This window comes from Podarcis bocagei (assembly GCF_964188305.1).
Source record: "Podarcis bocagei genome assembly, chromosome: 11".
NCBI classification, from domain to species: domain Eukaryota; kingdom Metazoa; phylum Chordata; class Lepidosauria; order Squamata; family Lacertidae; genus Podarcis; species Podarcis bocagei.
The window spans coordinates 65562618-65585020 of record NC_138136.1 but is presented as its reverse complement, the minus strand read 5'-3'; the positions used below and the strand labels follow the sequence as shown (position 1 = coordinate 65585020).

Sequence of the window (22403 nt, the reverse complement as noted above, 5' to 3'; positions counted from 1 at the left end):
CAAAACTTTCGTCATTTTATTCCTTTTGGATTTTTCATTTAAACCGTTTACATTCCAGGACAAAAACTTCAAAGACATTACTAAAACTAACTTCTAATTGCTCCTCGTTCCCTTTCTAACCTTCTTCCTCCGCTTCTTCTCCGCTCTCTAGTCCCTCTTCATTCTCCCCCCTCGCCCTCCTCCTCCCTCCCCCCTCGCGGCCTCTCCCCCTCCCCCCTCCCCCTCTCCCGCCCCCGCATCCTTCTCTGTCTCTTGTTCTGTCTTCAGCCTTGCTAAGTTCCTTCTCATATCTCCTCATAAATTTTTCCACTTCCTGTTGGTCTGTCAGCTTAAATTTCTTATCCTTAAAGAAGAAGGTGATTCCTTCAGGAAATTCCCATCTATATCGTATCCTGTTTCTTTTCAGGACCGCCACTATTTGTCTATATCCTTCCCTTTTATGTAAAATTCTAACTGGAATTTCCTTAAGAACAATTATTGGCTTACCACCAATTATTAATTTTTTATGATAACTCGTTTTTAATATTAAATTCTTCATCTCAATTGAGTTAAATATTACTAAACAGTCTCCAAGAGGTCTTTTTGTCCTATTTTGGGATACTCTCATTCTTATTCTGAAGGAATTTTCAATTGTATATGCAACATCTTCTTCTTTCAGTTCTAACCATTTTGCTAATTCTTTGATCATCTTTTCCTTTATATTCTCATTTGTCTCTTCCTCTATCCCTCTAAATTTTAGATGTAATTGTTTCTGTCGCATTTCTGTCATAGCAATATTATCCCAGATTTGTTCCTGCGTTTTGTTCACCTCTCTCATCTCTTCCTTTATTTTTTCAGTCTCTTTTTTCTGTTCTCTCATATCTTTTTGCAGTTTTTTATTGGTTTCCTCAAATACTTTTGATATGACGGATAGTTCCTGAATTTTTGTGGAAAGTTCCCCTACCGCTCCTTCTATCCTCCTATCTATCATTTCTTGCATTTCTTCTAATTTACTTTCTAAATGACTTTCATTTTGCTTAAACTCCTCTTTAATTTTAAGCCATAAAAAATCAAGGTCTTTGATTTCCTCTTGTCTAGATGTCTTCCTATCAACTGGCGTTCCTCCCACCTTTTCCCCATTTCCCCCCGACATTTTAAACCTTCTATCCTCTATATAAGATATCACTAAGTCTCTCCCCCTTAGGGGCTCACAATCTCTTCCTCTTCAGATAATCAAACTATGCCTTCTTAAACATATATATGAATTTTTAACACTAGAGGGGGTAATTAAGCACCGGAATAGGAGCAGCAAGTTATCGTATCTTCTACTTAGCCTTAACGGCTTTTAGTTAGTTGTTCCAACTCTCTCTTTTTAAGATAAACAGCTAAGAGTCTCAAAAAATCTTTCCGAGTTTGTTTATGCTCCTTACTTCATTCTGATCAGTCCGGCTTACTTCCTCCAAACTTTAGCCACTTGCTGGCTTAATCCCGTGTAAAAGAAGGTGGTGTAAAACTTAATGATAGCTCTCAGACAGGAGTACTTAGTCCGTTGTTAGAATAATCCACTTAAACAAATAATAAACAGTTGGTCAGTCTCACGGCCCTTCACTTCATCAAGTCTGGCCCTCTTTGAAAAAAGTTTGCTGTAGAAGCTCCCCCCTGATGGCTGCTTGCCTTGGGCGGCCGAGGCCACTGCCCTGCCCTGTGGGCTAGTGCTGGGAGACCCCTTCTACCTGAGGCTCAGCTTGCATGTGTGCATGGAAATAATAATAATAAGAAAGAATTCTATCGGAGAAAATGCCTACCAACTCCAAGGACTTTCATGCCAAGGAAAGCAAATCCCAGGTGTGTGTTGTTGGGTCCTCCCCACCACACCCACAAAAAAACCAACCACCCTCAGCTGTGCTGGCTGATGCAGAGGTGGTGCCCAAACTCTGGCACTCCCTCTCTGAGGGAAATATTTAGTAATATTCATTTTCCCCATATACAAAGACAACATCACTCACAGGCCGTCAACCATGTTGCTTAGACCTATCAGATTTCTGCAGTTCTTTCCACATTTGACCATGAAATCTTGGGGGGAGGGTTATAAACACAATCTTTTTGACACATACACAGGGGTACCTCTGGTTGCAAAGGGGATCCGTTCTGGAGGCCCGTTCGCAACATGAAAAGAGCGCAACCTGAAGCACCGTATCTGCGCAGGTGCATGTTGCAATTTGGTGCTTGTGCACATGTGCAAAGCGTGATTTAGCGCTTGTGCTGTGTGCATGTGTGAATGGCAAAACATGGAAGTAACCCTTTCCGGTACTTCTGGGTCGCCATGGGACGCAACCTGAAAAAACGTAACATGAAGCAAACGTAACATGAGGTATGATTGTAATCCAAAAATGGTTACCACACATCATAGAAAAGACGGGGGCTAGAATTTCTTTGGCTGCATGATTCTAGCACACCAGCTTTTCAGCCGGGGCTATTGCCCATGCTCAATGTTCAAGCCCAAGGCAGTGCGCCATTGTGTGGCTCTTTGTGAGGAAACCGGACCCTGGGTGAGCACCAGGAACCCCTGGAATCTCCCACTGCTTGGAGGCTGGAATGGCAGACGACAAGACTAAACTCAATTCTTTAAATACCCAAACCCAGAATGGGTAAGCAGAATTGCAAAACTACCACATACATTTGTAAGATCCAGTCTCCCCACATCCCTCCCACAGGTTGATGTTGCCCCTGGGATCATGTGGGATATTCGCAAGGGGGAAATATCTGGCGTAAGTAAGAGTTTCAAAAGGATTCCCTTCATTGGACCAAAACTGTTTTAAAAGCCCCAAAAGTGTCTTCTGGGTTTTTTTTTTATTTTCAATAGCGATTATTACTTGAAAGTTCATTTCCTAGGGAATATTTGTGGCTGTAAGATGGCCAAATTCTCCCTCAATTAATATTTTGTATATACCGTATTTTCCAGTGTATAACACACCCCAGTGTATAAATATTGGGGGGGGGGTTTTTCAAAATTAAGAAAATGTGCTATGCACTATCTGTGTATAAGACAACCCCTTATTTTAAACTTCAAAAATTGGGGGGGGGGGAATAGTCTTATACATGGAAAAATACGGTAGCTCATACTCCTGCCTCTGATGTGCAGGGACATTCACCAGAGTTGTTCTAGAGCAGTCTGCTTGAGTGGCTGTACTGTAGACGAGGAAGGAAATGAACCCACATCCTCATTCATGCGCACGACGTCTACACTTAACCAGTGAACTGTGGCGCCACACTGAGCACATGGCACATGCTTTGCTCTGCAGGGACAGACTGCAAGCACATCAGGCGCCTGCCCTCTGGAGACCAGGGGAGGGCGTTCCCTTCCAGACCCCACCTGACAGAGCGGGGGCAGCAGGAGTCCGGATCTGGTGCTCCGTGGGTCCCATCTGCTCCTGGGGACCAGTAGCCCAGCCCCATTCTCCCCGCTCAGAGCATGTGAGGCTCAGGCAACTGCTTCCCCCACCCCAGGGGCATCTCAGGGCAGGGCTGGAGCTCCCAGGATGTCTCAGGGTGTGACTTACGCTGACCTGAGATTTGTGAAGGTCCCTCGAAGGGAGAGCCAGGAGGAAGGTAGAGGCGCAGCCAGCCCAGATCTCCCCCCCCTCCAGCTCCCCCCCCCCATGTCACCACCTGTTCCTCACACCACCTTGTCTTCCAGAGCCAAATGATGGGGAGCTCACCTATGAGAACATCCAGGGGCCCAGGACCAGGGGGCAGGAAGAGGAAGAGGAAGAGGAGACCCCCAGGGAACCGGAAGATGCAAGAGGTGAGTCTCTGGTACCCTCCCCACTAGGAGGAGGATGCCAGAGAAGGAAGGAGGGAAGGGAAGGTGGGGGGGGGGGCTCTGGAGATGCTTGTTCTCCTCCACCAAATGGAGGCTCCTCACCAGTGCTGGATTAAACCCTGTTTAGGCCCCCAGGCAGTCAAAACCTCAGGGGGGGGGGAGGGCCTCACAAATCATGTCCTAATACTTTTCTTATTTTACCAACCAACCATTTTAACGAACCAATTTTATTATTTTGCCCGGGGCTCCCTAAAAAGCATGGGGGCCATAGGATGGCGTCTATCTATGCTGCCTACTTAGTGGTTTTTTTCCTTTTCTGTTTTATCATATCATCAATGCATAATATGTTAAAGTCAGACCCATAATAGTAAGGAAGGGGGGATAATAATAATGTAAATAATAATAGATTCAGGTAGGTAGCCGTGTTGGTCTGACGCAGCCAGGGGAGGAAATAACCTGAAGAAGTGTGCATGCACACAAAAAGCTTACACCAGAACAAGCTTGGTTGGTCTATAAGATGCTCCTGGACAATTTTTTATTTGTAAATAATAAATTATAATTTGTTAATAATGATAGCAACATAACTTATTCCTCCAGTTTATTTAACTCTTTGTTGTTGTTTAGTCGTTTAGTCGTGCCCGACTCTTCGTGACCCCCTGGACCAGAGCACGCCAGGCACTCCTGTCTTCCACTGCCTCCCGCAGTTTGGTCAAACTCATGCTGGTAGCTTCGAGAACACTTTCCCACCATCTCGTCCTCTGTCGTCCCCTTCTCCTTGTGCCCCCCATCTTTCCCAACATCAGGGTCTTTTCCAGGGAGTCTTCTCTTCTCCTGAGGTGGCCAAAGTCTTGGAGCCTCGGCTTCAGGATCTGTCCTTCCAGTGAGCACTCAGGGCTGATTTCCTTCAGAATGGTTGGATCTTCTTGCAGTCCATGGGACTCTCAAGAGTCTCCTCCAGCACCAGAATTCAAAAGCATCAATTCTTCGGCGATCAGCCTTCTTTATGGTCCAGCTCTCACTTCCATACATCACTACTGGGAAAACCATGGCTTTTACTATAGGGACCTTTGTTGGCAAGGTGATGTCTCTGCTTTTTAAGATGCTGTCTAGGTTTGCCATTGCTTTTCTCCCAAGAAGCAGGCGTCTTTTAATTTCGTGACTGCTGTCACCATCTGCAGTGATCATGGAGCCCAAGAAAGTAAAATCTCTCACTGCCTCCATTTCTTCCCCTTCTATTTGCCAGGAGGTGATGGGACCAGTGGCCATGATCTTCGTTTTTTGGATGTTGAGCTTCAGACCATATTTTGCGTTCTCCTCTTTCGCCCTCATTAAAAGGTTCTTTAATTCCTCCTCACTTTCTGCCATCAAGGTTGTGTCATCTGCATATCTAACTCTTAAAAACCTTAATTTTAACTCCCTGTCCACTCTTTCTCTGGTTTCCTGTCTGTTGTCTTTTCTGCGTTTTCTTCTTCTACTAAATTCTTTTCATTGCCTTACACTGTCCCGCTTTGTCACATCCATTGCTGAGCATTTCCCCCCAGTCTGTTACACTTATTTTCTTGTTAAAATGTTTTTCTGTTTATTCTATATATAATGTCCAGTTCCCTTATAAATTCACAGGGTCTTTATTTCTTAATCTGTCATACTGGCAAGTTCTAGATATTCTTCTCTTGATGGTACTGCCATCTGTTCTCCCCTTTCGTGCTACCAGAATTTGGGCAGCTGTAGTCACATCCATAGAGTAGTTTGATTTTGGGGGGGATTTATATTGTTATTATTCCTAGAAGGAAAGATTCTGGATTTTTAGGAAAAGTTCTTTTAAACATTTTCTTAAATCCGTTACAAACCACCTCCCATAATTATGTTATTATTCTACAAGACCACCATGAGTGATAAAATGTGCCAATTGTTTCTTTACATTTCTAGCATAGGCCACTATTAGTTCTAAACATTTTAGCTTGTTTACTTGGCATCAAGTACCACCTGTGGATCATTTTTAAACAGTTTAAACTAGCAGTTTAAATTTAAATTTATTTTCTACAAATGTTCCCACAGGTTCAGATCAATATTGTGACCCATATCTTGTGCCCATTTGAACATAGATGATTTCACAAATTTTTATTTAGTTTCCCAATCTAATAATATCCTATATATTTGAGGAAAATTTTTAAACTCTAGATCTTAATATTTCTTTTTCGAATTGTGATGGTTTTTCTGCAAATCCCCATTTTTTTATTCACCTTACATTTTTAAGTGATTTGATGATAGTTTAGCTAGTCTGAAACAAATTCTTTAATCTCTTCATTTTTTCTTCTCCTGAAAAGTGTAACAAATCATTATAGATACCCCAGTTACCACTCATATTATTATATTTCCTTGTCTCAGCTTCTATTGGGGATAACCACCTTGGTGTTTTGTTTTCTATTTTGTTTTATTTTTCTGTATTTTCCCCACACCCTAATTAAGTTTTTTCTAATAACTTTGTTGGCAAAGCTTTTACATATTCCTTCTTTGCCATGCCAGATACAAGCATGCCAGCCATGTTTGACATCAGGACCCTCCAAATCTAGCAGCTGTGTCTTTTCCAGCAGTATCCAGTCTTTTATCCGTCACAGGCAGGCAGCTTCAAAATACAATTCCAAATCTGGGAGTGCGAAACTTCAGCTTTAAAAGTAGGGGCCACATTTTATTCCACATGTTGCAGGAGGGGGGGAGCAGGTTGTTTCAGGATGATGACTGGTTTTATGCAATATTGTGCTATTCTGAAGCGCCCTGCTTTACAGAACTCTTCTACGTAAACAAGTGAGCAAAGGTTGCCACTGATTTGCAGGTGACATTTAGGTTTGCACAGATTACGGGACTCTGACACCCAACTGCAGCAAATCCATTTTTTAAAAGGATCAGACTTTAAAAGGGAAAGAAATCCTGTACAACCTGCAAGAATCTGAGTTTTCTTGGATTGGAAAGTGATGGGGAAACGGATTCAAAAGTGTGGGGTGGTGAACAAATGACTAAGGGCAAGCAGTCACAAACAATGCAGAACAAATGCTTTACCTCTACCTAAATGCTGAATAAATAAGTCCACCTAAGTTTGGCACAAGTAAATACTCAACGAACAGACTGCCTGAAGTTGCCCAAGCCAGTTTCCCCTTCCCCCAAGGGCCACTTTGCTTAGCAAATCAGCACGTCTTGAGACCACTGACATTTAAGATGCAAAGTCTGCATTTTATTTTCCTTATTTACTGTAAGTGGAACTTTTTTTATCAAGCAAATATGACTCATTCTGGTGTTTTGCAGAAGTAAGAAAGCGGCATAGATAAGAAAGGTTCTCCATTTATCTGAGAAACTTAAAATACAAGTTCAAGATGATGAAAGGGCTATTTATCTCAATAGATTTCTGACCTGCCTTGTCTTCTGGACAGGTAACACCATTAAAAACCCATCTGCCCAGCTGGTTTTGTCGGCTCAAAAAATGAATAATAAGCCAAGCAATAATATTCCACATGCATGTGACTTTCAGCATTCAGAGTTTCGCTTACAAGGACCTTGTAAAGTAAGGCAGTCTGAGTATTGTGCCAGGTATCTAATCACCATTAAATCCACAGGCCCCGGGCTGAAGTCCTCCTTGCAGCCCCTTGTCATCCACATCCAGTGACAGCATTACCATCCATCAAGGATCCTTCAGAGTCCAGAGTCCTGCTCTTCTGGTCGTTCCACCAGCACAAGCATTTCTGCTTGCCAGACTGAACGACTCTCCCCGCTCTCCTCCCTTTGCATGTTGTCCTGGGGGTTCTCTTGACCACCCAGAGCTGATTTGGGGAGCCCAGGGAGAGGCGGGGGGGATCCCAATACAGTCGCTGGAACCCTTGCGCCTCAGTGTCAGGTTCATGGGATCCTTTGCTTCCAACTTTCAGTCTGCACCACCAAGTCTTCTCCTCCCTGGGCAACGTGAAGACAGTCGAGGAGATGGAGGGGAAAGACTGGAGTTATCATCATGGATGCTTGGGAGGTGGGGATCGCTGCCTTTTAGGGGGAAAGGTGTATTCTGAGACTAATCATTTTCCTACTTGGGATCTGGATTCCAGACATCTTCCATACAAGCAATAATCAGAGCGTTTTGCAGCACAGAGTGTTTGGGAACCCAGCCCAGCATTGTCTCCACGGGCTGGCAGCAGCCCTCCACAGTTTCAGACTTGGGCCTCTCCCATCCCTCCCTGGAGATGCCACCAGGGACTGATCCTGGCACCTTCTGCATGCAGGGTAGCTGTCCTGCCACTCAGCTAATTCTCTTCCCAGTTCCCAGTTTTACTAGAGAACAATGACTGGATGGGTCAAACTCCCCAGAGGACGAGGCTTTGCTGCACCCAGTTCAAAGCATGTTCATTCCTCGACAACTATTCATTCAGCATTTTCAGGAAGGCCTTCCCAGCGAGGGGCACTGAAGGCAGGATCCATCCCTGCACAAGTGCACCTTCTTGCCTCCTTCCCATGCGCAGCACAGACACAGTCCTGAACATGCCTCGGAGCGCCAGCTGTTACAGGGACTAGGCGCAAGTGGCCATTTCCCAACTGCAACCGGGCAGCTTTGGGGCTAAAAGCAGTCAGGAAGACCCCCCAGCTGATCCCAGTGAGCTTCTCTTGCAGAGTCAGACCGTCGGACCTGGTATGCCATCCTGGCCTTGTTGGCCGCCTGCCTCTTCCTTCTCGCCACCGCCATAGGACTGGGGGTCCGATGTGAGTAGCGGGTGCCCCCTGCCCAAATCCATCACCCTGGGAAAAGCCAGTCAATTGGGGGGGGTCACAGTTGGCTCACAGCTTGCCCTCTCTGCCCTGGGCTCTGGGCATGAAAAGGTGCATTTGAATAATGTAGTTCATGGGGCCCGCCTTGAGGGGGGTGGTACCCTGGGAAAACGCCATCAAGGGAGACCAGCTGCTTTGGCTGCTCTTGGTGGGGAAGAGCCCAGCCTGGTGTCCCCCCCCCCCTTCTCCTCTGCAGATGGACAGCTCTCCCAGCAGCTCCAGCGGGAATCCCAAAACCATGTGGCGCAGAGCAGCCTCCTGGCCCAGAGACTCAGCACCTTGGAGGAGAGCCTGTCCGGTTCTCAGAAGCTGCTCCGCGAGGCTGAAAGAGATCTCCGTCTCACCCGGAAGGCCCTGGAGGAGAGCTGGAGGGATGGGAACAGGACACAGCGGCAGCTGGGAGACCAAGTGAGGCAAGCAGACCGCAACCTGACGCATCTGAAGCAGGAGAAGGAGCAAGTTGAGAGAGCGCTGGGCCAAGCCACCTCCTGCCAGCAGATGGGTAGGTCTGTGGTGTGGGGATGTTCAGAGAGGCAGGAGAGGATATATTGTTTGTCAATATCCTTCCTCACTTGCGCTAGCAAGTTCCTTTACTTGGCAGAGTTTCACATTCCCCTTTTAAAATCACAGGGGGTAGCTGGTTGCAGGCTTGTGTAAGCCTCTCACTGTTAGGTTCCTGGTAAGTTCCCTTAGATCCCTCTTAAAAGAATAAACATGCCATAAACACATATATATAAGAAGTTTACTCACATTATCAGTTCACAGGTGGATCCCTGAAGGCAGACTTAGTTACAAAGTATATACATGTGAACCTATCCCATAGGGGGATAATCCCAGTGTCCTCTGTCGGCTGAAAGCCAACAGGACATTTCTAGCTAAAAAGCTGCTCCAACAATGGAGGAAGTCAGAGAGAGAGAGAGAGAGAGAGCTGCGTGCCTTGTCCTTTTGTTACCTGGTCAGGTAAGGTCACGCCCATCTCTAGTCACTTGCAAAAGGAAGTATGTCTCAGCCAGGAGGAAACAGGAAGTTCCGACTGTCTGGACCAAACATCCCCTTGCATGTCCACTCTAGGAAAACAAGGAATGTTGTACTTGACTGCTACCTATGTATCACATCCCGCATGGGGGGCTGGGGGAGCCCTGACCCTGTTCATTGCTTAGACAGATGAGCATTTATTTCAGGGGTGTGGCCTGTTGATGGGCTGGGAGGGGGCTCTGTTGGTGCCACTCTATGGCAACTGTGCCACAACCTCGGGCCCCATCTCTGCGCTCCGTGTGATCCACTCACCACATCCCAGGAACATACAAAATGAAACTGAAACTCTCACACAGCCTCTGGGGCGCATCTCCCAGGTCACATGTTGCTTTTTGTGCCCAGCAGCCACCATGCACCACCAATCATCACTCGTTCTCTATACCAGGCACGTCCAGCTCTATAGAGACTGCAATCTACTCCCAGTATAATAAAACTGGCAGTGATCTGCCCATTGGCATTGCCCATAGTTGTTGAGCTTTTTCAGGGGGACAAACCAGAGTTGGCATTAGTTGTTGAAATTTTTTGGGGAAGGATTGAATTAAAACACTTGTCCTATAGCCTGCTGCCTTCCCTCATTCCCCGCACTCTGCTGAGGGGAGGGAATACAACATTTCTAAGCAGCATGAGACGCAATGATGGGATGTAGCACCAGGGGTGGGGCACGTCGCGAGCGCTAAGGAGCAACAGGGGGTCGCTTTCTTGGCTCCTGCAATCAACCTGGAACACTCCGGCAATCTACCTGTCTATCGCAGTCAACCGCTTGGACACTGCTGCTCTATAATATCGCATGAACTGGACCTAGCACAGATTCTCTTCTGCAAAGCAACAAATAAGATTTGTGGTTAAGGGCGCCAAATCGGAATCTGCCAGGATGCTAATAATAATATTAACAACAACAACAACAATAAAATATTTATACCCCACCCACTCTGGGTGGCTCCCAACAGAATAATAATAATAATAATAATAATAATAATAATAATAATAAGCAGCGATAAAACATCAAACATTTAAAAAATCCCTAAACAAGGCTGCCTTCAGATGTCTTCTAAAAGTCAGATAGTTGTTTATTATGAATCTCACCCCCCAAATGGTGATACCCTGGACTCTCAGCAGATTGGCAGGACAAGTCTGTGTCCCACCAGGTCTTGGCTGCCAGCCTGAGGCCACCTGCCAGTCCCAGCCGCTCAGAAGCTGAAAGCTGCTCCCTTGACCTTCTCTCCCCCAGGCTGCTGTCCCCATGGATGGAAGATCTTCAGGTGGAAATGCCTGTGGGTTTCACCTTCGTCAGAAAGGAAGAGCTGGAGAAACAGCCAAGAAGCCTGCCAAGCCAGATTGTCTCAGCTGCTTATTTTAAAGCCCTGGAGCGCAAGGGAATTATGGGATGGTGTAATAGCAAGGGATGAGGAGGTAATAACTGTAGGGTACAAGTAGCTCCAACATAATGCAAGGGGGTGGAGGGTGAGGAGGGGACGTCGAGTCCAGAGTCATAGAATCATAGAATCCTAGAATCCTAGAGTTGGAGGAGACCACAAGGGCCATCGAGTCCAACCCCCTGCCAAGCAGGAAACCCCATCAGAGCACTCCTGACATATGGTTGTCAAGCCTCTGCTTAAAGACCTCCAAAGTAGGAGACTCCACCACACTCCTTGGCAGCAAATTCCACTGTCGAACAGCTCTTACTGTCAGGAAGTTCTTCCTAATGTTTAGGTGGAATCTTCTTTCTTGTAGTTTGGATCCATTGCTCCGTGTCCGCTTCTCTGGAGCAGCAGAAAACAACCTTTCTCCCTCCTCTATGTGACATCCTTTTATATATTTGAACATGGCTATCATATCACCCCTTAACCTCCTCTTCTCCAGGCTAAACATGCCCAGCTCCCTTAGCCGTTCCTCATAAGGCATCGTTTCCAGGCCTTTGACCATTTTGGTTGCCCTCCTCTGGACACGTTCCAGTTTGTCAGTGTCCTTCTTGAACTGTGGTGCCCAGAACTGGACACAGTACTCCAGGTGAGGTCTGACCAGAGCAGAATACAGTGGCACTATTACTTCCCTTGATCTAGATGCTATACTCCTATTGATGCAGTCCTATTGAGTCAAGCCTTACTGGCCAGTAAGAGAAACCCAGAAGCAGGTTATTCTCCAGTTCTACCCAAAATGAAACCCATTGATTTCACACTGCTGGGGACCCAAACCATAGAAGGGGAAGTCAAAATCACACAAGTGGAAGCAATGAGAATGCAGGGAGGGAGCGATGTGCAGCGTGGTCCAGTTCACACACGGCTGTGAGCAATGGTTCCTGGCTTGCTGTGAACAAACAGTTGCTTCTGAACCAAGACAGGTATGTTTCACCTACCCTGAAGAAACCCTAATCAGCTGGCAAATGGAGACCCCGGTCCAGACATTGCGCTCAGCTTGGCTTCCTCTCCTGTTACTCCTCCAAGGGAGCGATGAAGGAGGAATGATCCGGCCTGCTGCTCATTCATAGTCAGCCATTATCCACAACTTGCTCTGATGATGGGAAAAGTGGACCAGGGGGAGCTCCTAGGGATAGCCCCCCCCCCCGCCACCTGCAGAGCATATCCAGGGGTCTACAAGAAAGGATATTCAGCACTAGGGGTGGGGAACCTGTTTGGCCCCACCTGACCTCACAACGTCCCCGCAAGGCCCTGCTAAGCAAAGGTTTCCTCCTCCGTTTTAGCCAGCCTTTCAGTGAAAACCCATCCCTGAATCAGGAAGGACCTTGAATGTAAAGCTGCCAAAGTGAGCAGGGTTTAAGCCACACTTGAGGAAAGAGGCATTTTGGCTGATAGGAAGAAAGGAAGGGGAAGGGGAAGCCTCAGAGACTAGAAAATGAAACAGAAGCAGGACAAATGCAGTCAAGGGGAGCGGAAACAGCAGCTCCTTAGGACCCCAGGGATGATGATGATGATGATGATGATGATGATGATGATGATTAATTTTATACCCCCGCCCATCTGGCTGGGTTTCCCCAGCCACTCTGGTCAGCTTTCAACAGCGCATTAAAAACAGAATAAAACTTCAAACATTAAAAACTTCCCTAAACAGGACTGCCTTCAGATGTCTTCTAAAAGTCAGATAGTTGTTTATTTCCTTGACATCTGATGGGAGGGCGCTCCTTCAGGGATACTTACAGCCTGCTGTCCAAATAACTCACTCATCCATCACAATTCTGACTCCACTGATTAGCTAAAAACACTCTTTTTGCTCCTAGACTCCTACTCAGCAGCCAAATGAATACTGGATTGGACTACATGGTCTGAAAAAAACATGGTCTACAAAGAAGAAAGACTGGGTTTTCACTTGGGTTGATGGCACCCCCTATGAAGGGTAAGTACACCAGAGAAGGTCCTTTTGCTACCGCCTGGTCCTATTGGATGACTACAGGATAGGAAGGATCCAAACCCACCCACCCCCGCCCCAAAAGGCAAAAGCACAATAGCTCAGGCAGAATTTCCACAGCCTCTCAGGAAAAGAAGCATCAGGGCCAAGAGGGTGGCAGGGTGGTCAACAGGCGGAATTGAGGAAGCTGTGAAGGGCACAAAGACCCCGTCAGAGAAGAAAAAGGATCATAAACTTTGGCAAAAGAAGCAGGCAATGCGAAGCAAGAGAGACAAATTACAGGAGCACATTTTTGAAAACAGAGGGCTGTATCCAACTCAGCTTTGATCAAAGCAGAGCCATCAGAAGGAACAGACCTGAGTTAATCCTGCCATCACTTTCAGTAGGGTATCAGTCTCCCTACAGGTCCAAAACATCCCAAGGTCAATCTCAAGGGGAATCCAAGATCCAGGGAGGCAGGGGAGAGGCTGCCCCAGACCCCTCAGCCAGACCCACCGGCCGGCCCTCCTCCTCCTCCTCCTCCTGAGTCTCAGTGTTGCCCTTGCCTGCCTCTGGCTCCACCTGCTGTGCACATCTCAGCATCATCTAGCTGTTATCATCCACATTCCTCTCTGTTTGAACTGGAACAGAGAAGTCCCCCCCACCCACAAGTATTTCAATCTGTATACAAGGGGCCATTTCCCTGTTTAGACCAGTAAGCGTCCCCTTCCGCGTTTCTCCCTGCCTTCTAATTTTGGGATTCTGTGATGCCGAAAGCTGAACATGCCCCTTGTGTTTTAAAAGTCTTTCCCAGCGCAGGAAATGCACAGAAACTCCCAGCCAGGCAACTGTAAATTCTCAGCACAGACTTTTCAGATTGTGGCACAATATCTGCCGTAGAAATTCCAGACCTGTTCCATGGGATTCTGCCTGATCCCCAAGTTCCCTGGTCTGTGGGGTGTCGGGTTTGTCCTCTGAAGACTCCCTGTCCAGAACTGGGTCTGAGCTGGGCAGGAGGAGGACAGAGGCAGCTTCCCCTCTGAATCCCAGGGGCCGGGGAGCCTGAACAGGGAGAGGCTGCCCTGGGGGCTTCCCAAGAGGTGCCTGCCTGGCCACTCTGAGAACAGCAGGTGGGCTTAGATCGGGCTTAGATCCAGCAAGGCATTTGGTGGGTGTTTGTGTTGGGGGGGGTTGCTCTCCCGCAGACATCATACACCCCCCAGTACCAAAATCAACACAATCACTCCTGCAAATGTCCCCACAAAACACTTCCTCACAGTTTTTCCTATCTCTGTTCAAAGGGCCTCCGCTGCACATTACCAAATGCAACAGTTCACTGATAAATGTATCTATGTACACTGGGGAAACTTCAGAAAGTCAAAAAAATCACTCCACTATCAGATTTACACCATTCCATCTTTCTTCTGTTCAGGAAGGGGGAAGTCTGGGATGTGGGCAGGGCCAGATTGAGGTTAGATGAGGCCCTCAGCTCCTGAAGCTAATGGGGCCCTTTCTATGTCCAGCTGTCCTTTGTTAACAACAAATGGTCGCTTATTTTTGTGTTGAATATGTGCTATATGGTCACTGATGGACCTGAGTGGTATCTCAAGCCATTTGCATATGTTGCCCTGAAACCTGTCCATGCGGAATGTCGGCACCCTATATATAGAAAGGAGCAAAGCAGGGATATTTGAGGGAGCAGGCTGGCAGGCGGGGCCCATGACTTACATCATAGGAGCCTACACAACACAAAACATGGTTGCTCTATGTAGGTTTTAGTTTTATTTGTTTTTTTATCTTATATTTTGGAAATGTAAATCCAGTTTATTTTTCTTTAATTTTTTTTTGGGGGGGCCAAGAAAGTGGGGCCCTAAACTATAGCTTGTTTAGTTTATACGTCAATCTGGCACCGGATGTGGCCAGCCATAATCCCTCAGACCAGATACTCAGCAGCCTCTTGCACAAGAGACAAGGCCTGGCATCCTGGCAGATGGGTGTCAGACAGGTGGCCATCTCATGGACAAGAGAAAACCATCCAAGAATGGATGGTCAGGACAAACAAGTGGGATGACCAGACCGCAAGCCCAGGAACTTGTAAATATGGCCTTTGTGTCACTTGATGGGTGTGTGGTGGAGGACAAGGGAGGTTGGGGGCAAAACCTGATGAACCAGTTTCTACCAGAGACCCCTCCCTGTTTGTGACATATGTATGATGGATGCATGATGCTTCCCCAGAGGAGAAAGGGAAAACTTATAAGAAAGGAAGCATCCCTTTGTTCAGGGCTTCTTCCTGCGGTGGTGGGTGGGAGTCCTGTTGCAACAGTCTTTGAATGAAGACCAGGCCTGCAGGCTCCTGTTTTGCTTCTATACTCCTGGCTGGTGTCTTTGTTTGACAACCCAAGGGAGCCCAAGAATTTTCCTTTAGCATGTGCATGCAGCAGCTTAGGGTCCCCCAACTCATTTCTCATCTGCCACTTCTCCACAATAAGTTGCAATTTACGTCTCTACAGCTGTAGATTTCTTCAGTTGCCCATGTGGGGTTACAACCAGCCCTGGAGATTTGGGCGCTGCCAACTGTTGAGGGGGCAGCCCATTGTGCAGAGAGAGAACTAGGGTGGATTTTGTCCCTTGAGTTCTTTCATAAATTGCTTTTTGAACCTTTCAGAAGTGAAAGACTTAGTCAGAGATCGTATTATCCGTTTGGAACTCTGAAGAGTGGAATCATCTCAGTGGATAAGGAAGAAACGCCACATCCGTACATTTGTGAGGCGGCAGCCAGCCCTGAGCAACCATTTCCTGGTTGAGAGGTAAGAGATGAATTAGGGGAGGCAGAGTTGCTCCAGCCCCTCGGGCATTTTGGCTGCTGTTTTCTGAACCTTTCCCACCTCAGCAATATCTGTTTTGAGGTGTGGCAACTACAACCATGTTCCACGTGCAGTCACTGCACCAGATTTGTATCATGGCAGTTTCATGACATTAGCAGTTTCGTTTTCAATTCCTTTCCTAATGACCCCCGGCAGAGATTTTGCCTTTTTCGTGGCAAAGGCACACTTGGTCGGCATCTTCAACAAGCTCTCTGCTAAAATAAAAAAAATCCTTCCAGTAGCACCTTAAAGACCAACTAAGTTAGTTCTACTACTAACTTAGGTGCTACTGGAAGGAATTTTTTTATTTTGACTATGGCAGACCAACACGGCTACCTATCTGTAACTGGAACTATGGAAAGCTCTCTGCTGTGACCCCAAGGTCTCGCTCCTGGTCCATTGCTTCCAGTTCGGACAACCACCAGCTTGCACATGAAATCAGAATTTTCTGCCTCAAAGTGTATCACTTGACCCTGGCTTACACTGAACGGCGTTCGCCATTTCCCCTCCCATTCGCGCAGTTTGGACAGGTCTCCTTGCCGCTCTTCACAGCTCTTTCAACAACCTGAACAGCTTCCTGTCATTAGCAGACTTGGTCACCTCACTGCCAGCTTTGGATCAGTTATGAACAAGCTAGACACCACAGGTCCCAATCCCCAATCCTTGGGGGGGGTTTCTTTCTAATTTTTACCATTTGCATTTATTCCTACTCTTTGCTTCCTGCAACTCAGCCCCCCCCCCCACCTCCCATCACAGGTCAAGGAAATAAAGAACTGAGAGACCTGGTCTGAATAGAGACATTGGATTCTTATCTCATTATACATGATATAGCTGTTTTTGGCCATCTCACCGCTTGCTTTTTCCTGTAAGACCAGTGGTCAAGAAGTTTACCATGCCCATTGAGTCACCCATCTCCCACTACACTTCCGAGTAATATCCCTCCCCACCCTCTCACTCTATATAAGGGTCTGGTGACTTCTGTTTCAGTGTATCTGAAGAAGTGTGCATGCACACAAAAGCTCATACCAAGAACAAACTTAGTTGGTCTCTAGGGTGCTACTGGAAGGAATTTTTTTATTTTGTTTTGACTTTTAGAAGACATCTAAAGGCAGCCCTGTTTAGGGGTTTTTAATATTTGAAGTTTTATTCTGTTTTTAGTGTTCTGTTGGGAGCCGTCCAGAGTGGCTGGGGAAACCCAGCCAGATGGGCAGGGTATAAATAATAAAATGATGATGATGATGGTAATGATGTTTGTCCCACAATATTCAAGTCACGGGTCCAGAGGGTGGGGATTTTTGCTTCTTTTCCTCCTGCTGCTTTTTCTGGGAAAACCCGCTGTTTACTGCTGAACGGGAACAAACGTCAAGCCACAGAAAACCCATTTTGTTCTTCTCATTAATGTATTTCTAATATTGTGTTGGGGTCCGTTGTTGTTTGTTTAGCTAGCCACCCAGGAAATGTTCCTCATGGGCATCCGTTTAATGCTTGGAATTTGCAGATCACTGCAGGTCTTAGCCGCACAAATCGGGACGTCTCAGGACTTGAACTGGTGGACTCTGAAGGAGGGACGGCGCTTCTGGAGCTGCTCTGGCCTCAGAGTTCTGCTGGAACAACTGGACATGAGAAGGGGTCACTTTCCTTCATGAATGTAAATCTCCCCATGGATGAGCTAATCCCAGGTGCAAGGTCAGCCAAGCCAGTTGCTATGATAGCAGCCCAGTGCCCCAACTATATTTGTAATTCATGCATGTCAGCTCAGGAGTGTCAGTCTGTGAGTCTGCAGTTAGTCTGTCTGTCTGTCTGTCTGTTATTTGTGTTGCTTGCCCAATGCTACGTCTCGAATGGCTCAACTTGGAGCAACGGAGATCCTTTGCACTTGTGGTTGTATCTGTATCTGCGAAAGCCTGCAAGCTGTATCAACATTTGGAACTGTCTGACGGAGCCTTATCTTCTGCAACAGTAAACTATCTGAAACTTTCTCGGCTGCTGCATGGTGCCTGGTACTGGGAGCAACTTCCACCGTGTGGGGATCTCACCTGAGATTCCCAACAGGCTCACCTGTCCACAAGGGGAGGGGCATCCCTTGTTCATGCTCCTTGGCAGCATCACCATCACGTTTGCCAGGCCAAGAGAGGCAGCCACCTTGGGCTGTGGATGGGCGGGTGGGTCTGGATTGGGCCGGCCTGTGTGAGCTGCCAGGCCTGAGCCTCTTCGCATGCTGCCGTCAGGTGCAGGAAAGGATGTGGCCCCACAGGAAGCAGCAAAGTCCAATCCAGCTGTTGGTCCCATCAGATCTTGGGCATGGAATGAGGTGCCATCTCATCCTCGGGCAGCAAAATTCCTTGAACAGCCCTAATCTTAACACAGGCCTTGGCATTGGGACACTGGACCAGCCTGCTCACACCTGGTGGCCGTCTCTGCCTCCTGTGGGAGGGAGTTCCACAGCATTAACCCTGCACTGCATGCAGAAGGGCTTTATTTTGCCTGTCCTGGGAATAATAATAATAATAATAATAATAATAATAATAATAATAATTTATTATTCATACCCCTTCCCATCTGGCTGGGTTTCCCCAGCCCCTCTGGACGGCTTCCAACAAACGATTAAAAATACACTAAACCATCAGTCATTAAAAGCTTCCCTAAACAGGGCTGCCTTCAGTTGTCTTCTAAAAGTCAGACAGTTGTTCATTTCTTTGACATCTGAAGAGATTGCATTTGCCACCACCGAGAAGGCCCTCTGCCCTGTAACTTGGTTTCCCGAAACGAGGGAACTGCCCAAAGGCCCTCGGCGCTGGACCTCAGTGTCCGGGTAGAACGATGGGGGTGGAGACGCTCCTTCAGGTATACTGGGCCGAGGTAGTTTAGGGCTTTAAAGTTCAGCACCAACACTTTGAATTGTGCTCGGAAACGTACTGGGAGCCAAACGTACTGGGAGAGGTCTTTCAAGACCGGTGTTATGTGGTCTCGGTGGCCACACCCAGTCACCAGTCTAGCTGCCGCATTCTGGATTAGTTGTAGTTTCCAGGTCACCTTCAAAGGGAGCCCCACGTAGAGCGCATTGCGGTAGTCCAAGCGAGAGATAACCAGAGCATGCACCACTCTGGCCAGACAGTCCACAGGCAGGGAGGGTCTCATCCTGCGTACCAGATGGAGCTGGTAGACAGCCACCCTGGACAAAGAACTGACCTGTGCCTCCATGGACAGCTGTGAGTCCAAAATAACTCCCAGGCTGCGCACCTGGTCCTTCAGGGGCACAGTTACCCCATTCAGGACCAGGGAGTCCCCACACCCACCCGTCTCCTGTCCCCCCAAAACAGTACTTCTGTCTTGTCAGGATTCAACCTCCATCTGTCAGCTGCCATCCATCCTCCAACCACCTCCAGACCATAGCTGTCAACTTACAGATTTGAAAATAAGGGGCCAGGAGCCTCGGAAATAAGGGATCAGCAGCCAAAATAAGGGATTTTCCAAGGGGCACAGGTATGTTCGACTTCTGAGCCCCTCTGAGCCAAAGGCAGAAAGCCCAGCCAGCAGCCAAACGAAGCCTCAAGTGGTGGTTCCCACAGCGCAGCAACCCGGCAAAGGGGATGCAGCAAGGAAAACCACCCTCACCTCTCTGCTGGGAAGCGCTGAGCAAAGGCGAGTCCCCAGGCAACACAGCCGATTTGATTGGCACAAGGCATGCAAGCTCCACCCCCCAGTCGGCAGGGAGAGGAGCTGCTTCCTTTGAAACCCGGGAAATTTAAGGGACATCATCAATAAGGGACAGCAGTGGGACACGGCACTGGGATAAGGGACTTTCCCGCCAAATAAGGGACGGTTGACAGCTATGCTCCAGACACTCACACAGGACCTTCCAACATCCAGCTTCTCTGCGTGTCCCGTGTCATGAGAGAGGGAGGCAAACTTTCTCTCTCCACTCTCACATGCCATGCGGAGTTTATAAACTCCTATTGCGCTGCTTCTTCCTCGCCTTTTCTCTAAAGCAAAAAAGGAAGATGCAGACCAAGCCAAAGACCCAGCCCTTTGCTGAAGCCCCTTGACCAGCCAGATCCGAGATCCCAGGACGCTTTGGGCAAAAACCAGGCCGTTTCGACCGTCGTCATGTTTTATTTCTCCAACACTTTAAATAAGCTGAATACATAAAGCAGCATTTGTCGTTATTAAAAATGCAGCTGCATCCCACCAGGGCACTGAGTATAGGGGGGCCGGAGGGGGGGGGGACGCTGAGCCTCGCGGGGGGGGGGCGAGATGCAGCCAGAAATAAGTACTCATCATTATTGCACATGGGCAGGAGAGAAGTGCTGGGAACAGAAGCCACTTTCTGCCCCCAACTCCCCCCCACCCGCCTGCCCCCTCCAACACTCGTACAGCTCAGGAGCACCCAGGGGGGGAGGCCGAGCCCCCCCCAACATTGCAGGTCCAAACTTGTGTCTCCCAGTTTCCTAGTCCCCAAATGTGACACGCAAACAAGCACACTTCCCTGCCCCCCCATTTCTGTCTCCTGACCCCGCCCCCGGTCCTTAGAGTCTCTTTCTCCTCTGTGGCCCCCCCAAACAAGCAGGGCAAGTATTATTTGGGGGGCAAGACCCACTGGTCCCCAGGCCACTATTTCCAGCCCACACCAGGAGGTCTCACCAGGCCTAGGTTTGCAGAGGGAGGCACTGCACTGGGGTGGGCAAAGCCCCCCGCCCAGAAAGAAACCTTGGGGGGGCTCTCGGATGCTGGTGTGTGGCCCCCCTCCCCAGTCCAACTGCACGAGGGTCCATGGGGCGGCCACCTTATTGCACTTCCGCCTGGCTCATGGGAAGGGACCCCCCCCTTCCTTCCCACAGCTCCTGCCAGGGGTGGGGAGGGGGGAAGCCCCTTTGCTACAAAAGGCCACAGGGTGGAATCTTAACCTCCCGCCCCCCAAAAAACATGGCCCCACAGGCTCCTCCGCTTCGCCAGGCCCTGAGAACCGGCCGAGCGCTGGCACCGGCTGTGCCATCTTGAATGCGCTGCGGCCCCCTGAGGCCGCCCAAAGTGTCCGTCGTGGGTCCGCAGCCCCCCTTTCGCCCCGCCGGGCTCAGGGGGGGCCTCTGTGTGTCCCGCCTTAGGACTGTGCTTCGGGCAGCTTGAGGCTGGGCTCTGCCAGAACCGGGCCCTTGTGGTGCCTCTCCGGGCACAGCAGGCTCTTGGCTTCGCAGTTGAGGTTCTGGTAGGCGGGGGCGCTGGCGGGGGGCCGGTGGCAGACGGAGGCGAAGCTGAAGCCAAAGGGCCCCAGGCAGCAGGCGGGGCAGCTCAGCACCTCCTCCTGCTCCAGCACCCCCACGCTGCCCCCTCCGCTCAGGGCCAGGGCCGACCCCGCGTGCTCCAGCGGGGGCCCCGAGCCGGGCGGGGGCACGCTCAGCTCCGAGAAGCCCCCTCCCCAGCTGGGGGGCTTGCTGTTGTTGTTCAAGAGCAGCCCGTTGGAGGGCCAGGGCTGCATCCCAGAGACGGCCGTGCGGATGAAGCTGCCGTTGGCCACGGAGGGGGCCAGGGGGGCGGCCGGCTCCGCAGGGAGGGCGCAGGGGGGGCTGTCGGGACTGGTGTCCATGAGCTCGCCGGAGGGAGGGGAGCGGAGGGGGCGCTCCAGGCTGCTGCAGTCCAGGGACAGGAGGGGCTGGGGGGGACGAGGACCCCCGCGGCGGGGCATCTCCGGGGAGGCGGGCAGCGAGCGGCACCTGCGGGCCAGGGCAGCCGGCTCGGAGAAGTCGCAGTGGGCCTCCACGGCCGGCTCCGGGGTGACGGGGGTGCCCGGCGGGAAGGGCGAGGGGGGCGGCAGGTCGAAGGTCAGCGAGATCAGAGACTTGCTGGGCGTGTCGAAGAGCTTGATGCGGCCGCCCTGCAGGTCGTGGCGCTGGGAGAAGGGGTTGACTCGCTGCGGGGTGTCCTGGGGCGCTCTGGGCGGCACCATGTCCGACTGGCTGCGCGAGAGGCGCTGGTCCGGGGGCACGGGAGGCTGGTCCAGCAGGCTGGGTGGCATGGCGGGCAGCAGGGGGTCCTGGGCGGCTTTGTCTGGAACAGAGGGAGAAAGGGGGGTGAGGGGGTCACCCAGAGGCAGACCTCACAGCATGACAACTAGATGGCCTTTGGGTTCCCCTCCAGCTCTGCCGTTCTATGCTTCTAGGACCAAGGGAAGGCTGTGGCTTGGGTCCACATCACTCAGGAGGGCAGGAGTCCTTTGGAGCAGGCGTGGCGTTACCACGACACTACAGTGTTGCCCAGTGGTTAGAGTGCTGGACTAGGAGCTGGGAGAGCCCAGGGTTCGAATCCCCACTCAGCTAGGAAGCTGACCTTGGCAGGCAGGCCCTGGCGCTTAGCCCAACTTACTTCTCAAGCTTGTTGCAAAGGAGGAACATGCAAACCACTTTGAACTCACTGGAGGAAAAGGTGATGTATGAATGTAATGAATAAATAGAATACTAATTTGCAAAAAAAATATATTATATGCCACTTTCAAGGCAAGGCAGTTGGCAGAAGGCTGGTTCAAAGGAATACTTTTTAAGCTGTTGTTTAGAGTCCAATGCCTTTGTCCC

At 49.3% G+C, this 22403-nt stretch overlaps 2 protein-coding genes across 5 annotated transcripts in view; one reads left to right on the top strand and one right to left on the bottom strand.

Moving 5' to 3' along the window:
* Positions 1-3166: 3166 nt before the first annotated feature.
* LOC308597285 (B-cell differentiation antigen CD72-like) lies at positions 3167-17818 on the top strand. 4 transcript variants are annotated; one of them, XM_081213129.1, is made up of 9 exons: positions 3167-3588; positions 3677-3795; positions 7757-7811; positions 8447-8536; positions 8799-9104; positions 10866-11047; positions 12870-12985; positions 15642-15783; positions 17339-17818. In XM_081213129.1, exons 1-8 carry the CDS (start codon positions 3519-3521, stop codon positions 15778-15780), a joined length of 1077 nt encoding a protein of 358 aa, XP_081069255.1. In that variant the 5' UTR covers positions 3167-3518; the 3' UTR covers positions 15781-15783; positions 17339-17818. The 4 variants fall into 4 exon arrangements, with proteins under 4 accessions (XP_081069255.1, XP_081069256.1, XP_081069257.1 ...); XM_081213131.1 differs by having other exon boundaries at positions 3174-3453; positions 3677-3784; positions 7717-7811; XM_081213130.1 differs by lacking the exon at positions 7757-7811 and having other exon boundaries at positions 3170-3588; positions 3677-3784.
* Positions 17819-19933: 2115 nt separating this feature from the next.
* TESK1 (testis associated actin remodelling kinase 1) overlaps positions 19934-22403 on the bottom strand; it is a 32550-nt gene continuing 30080 nt past the window's right edge. Inside the window, exon 10 of the mRNA XM_081212890.1 lies at positions 19934-21882. Within this exon, the coding sequence (XP_081069016.1) occupies positions 20939-21882 (944 nt within the window). The 3' untranslated portion in view covers positions 19934-20938. The remainder of the gene's footprint in view (positions 21883-22403) is intronic.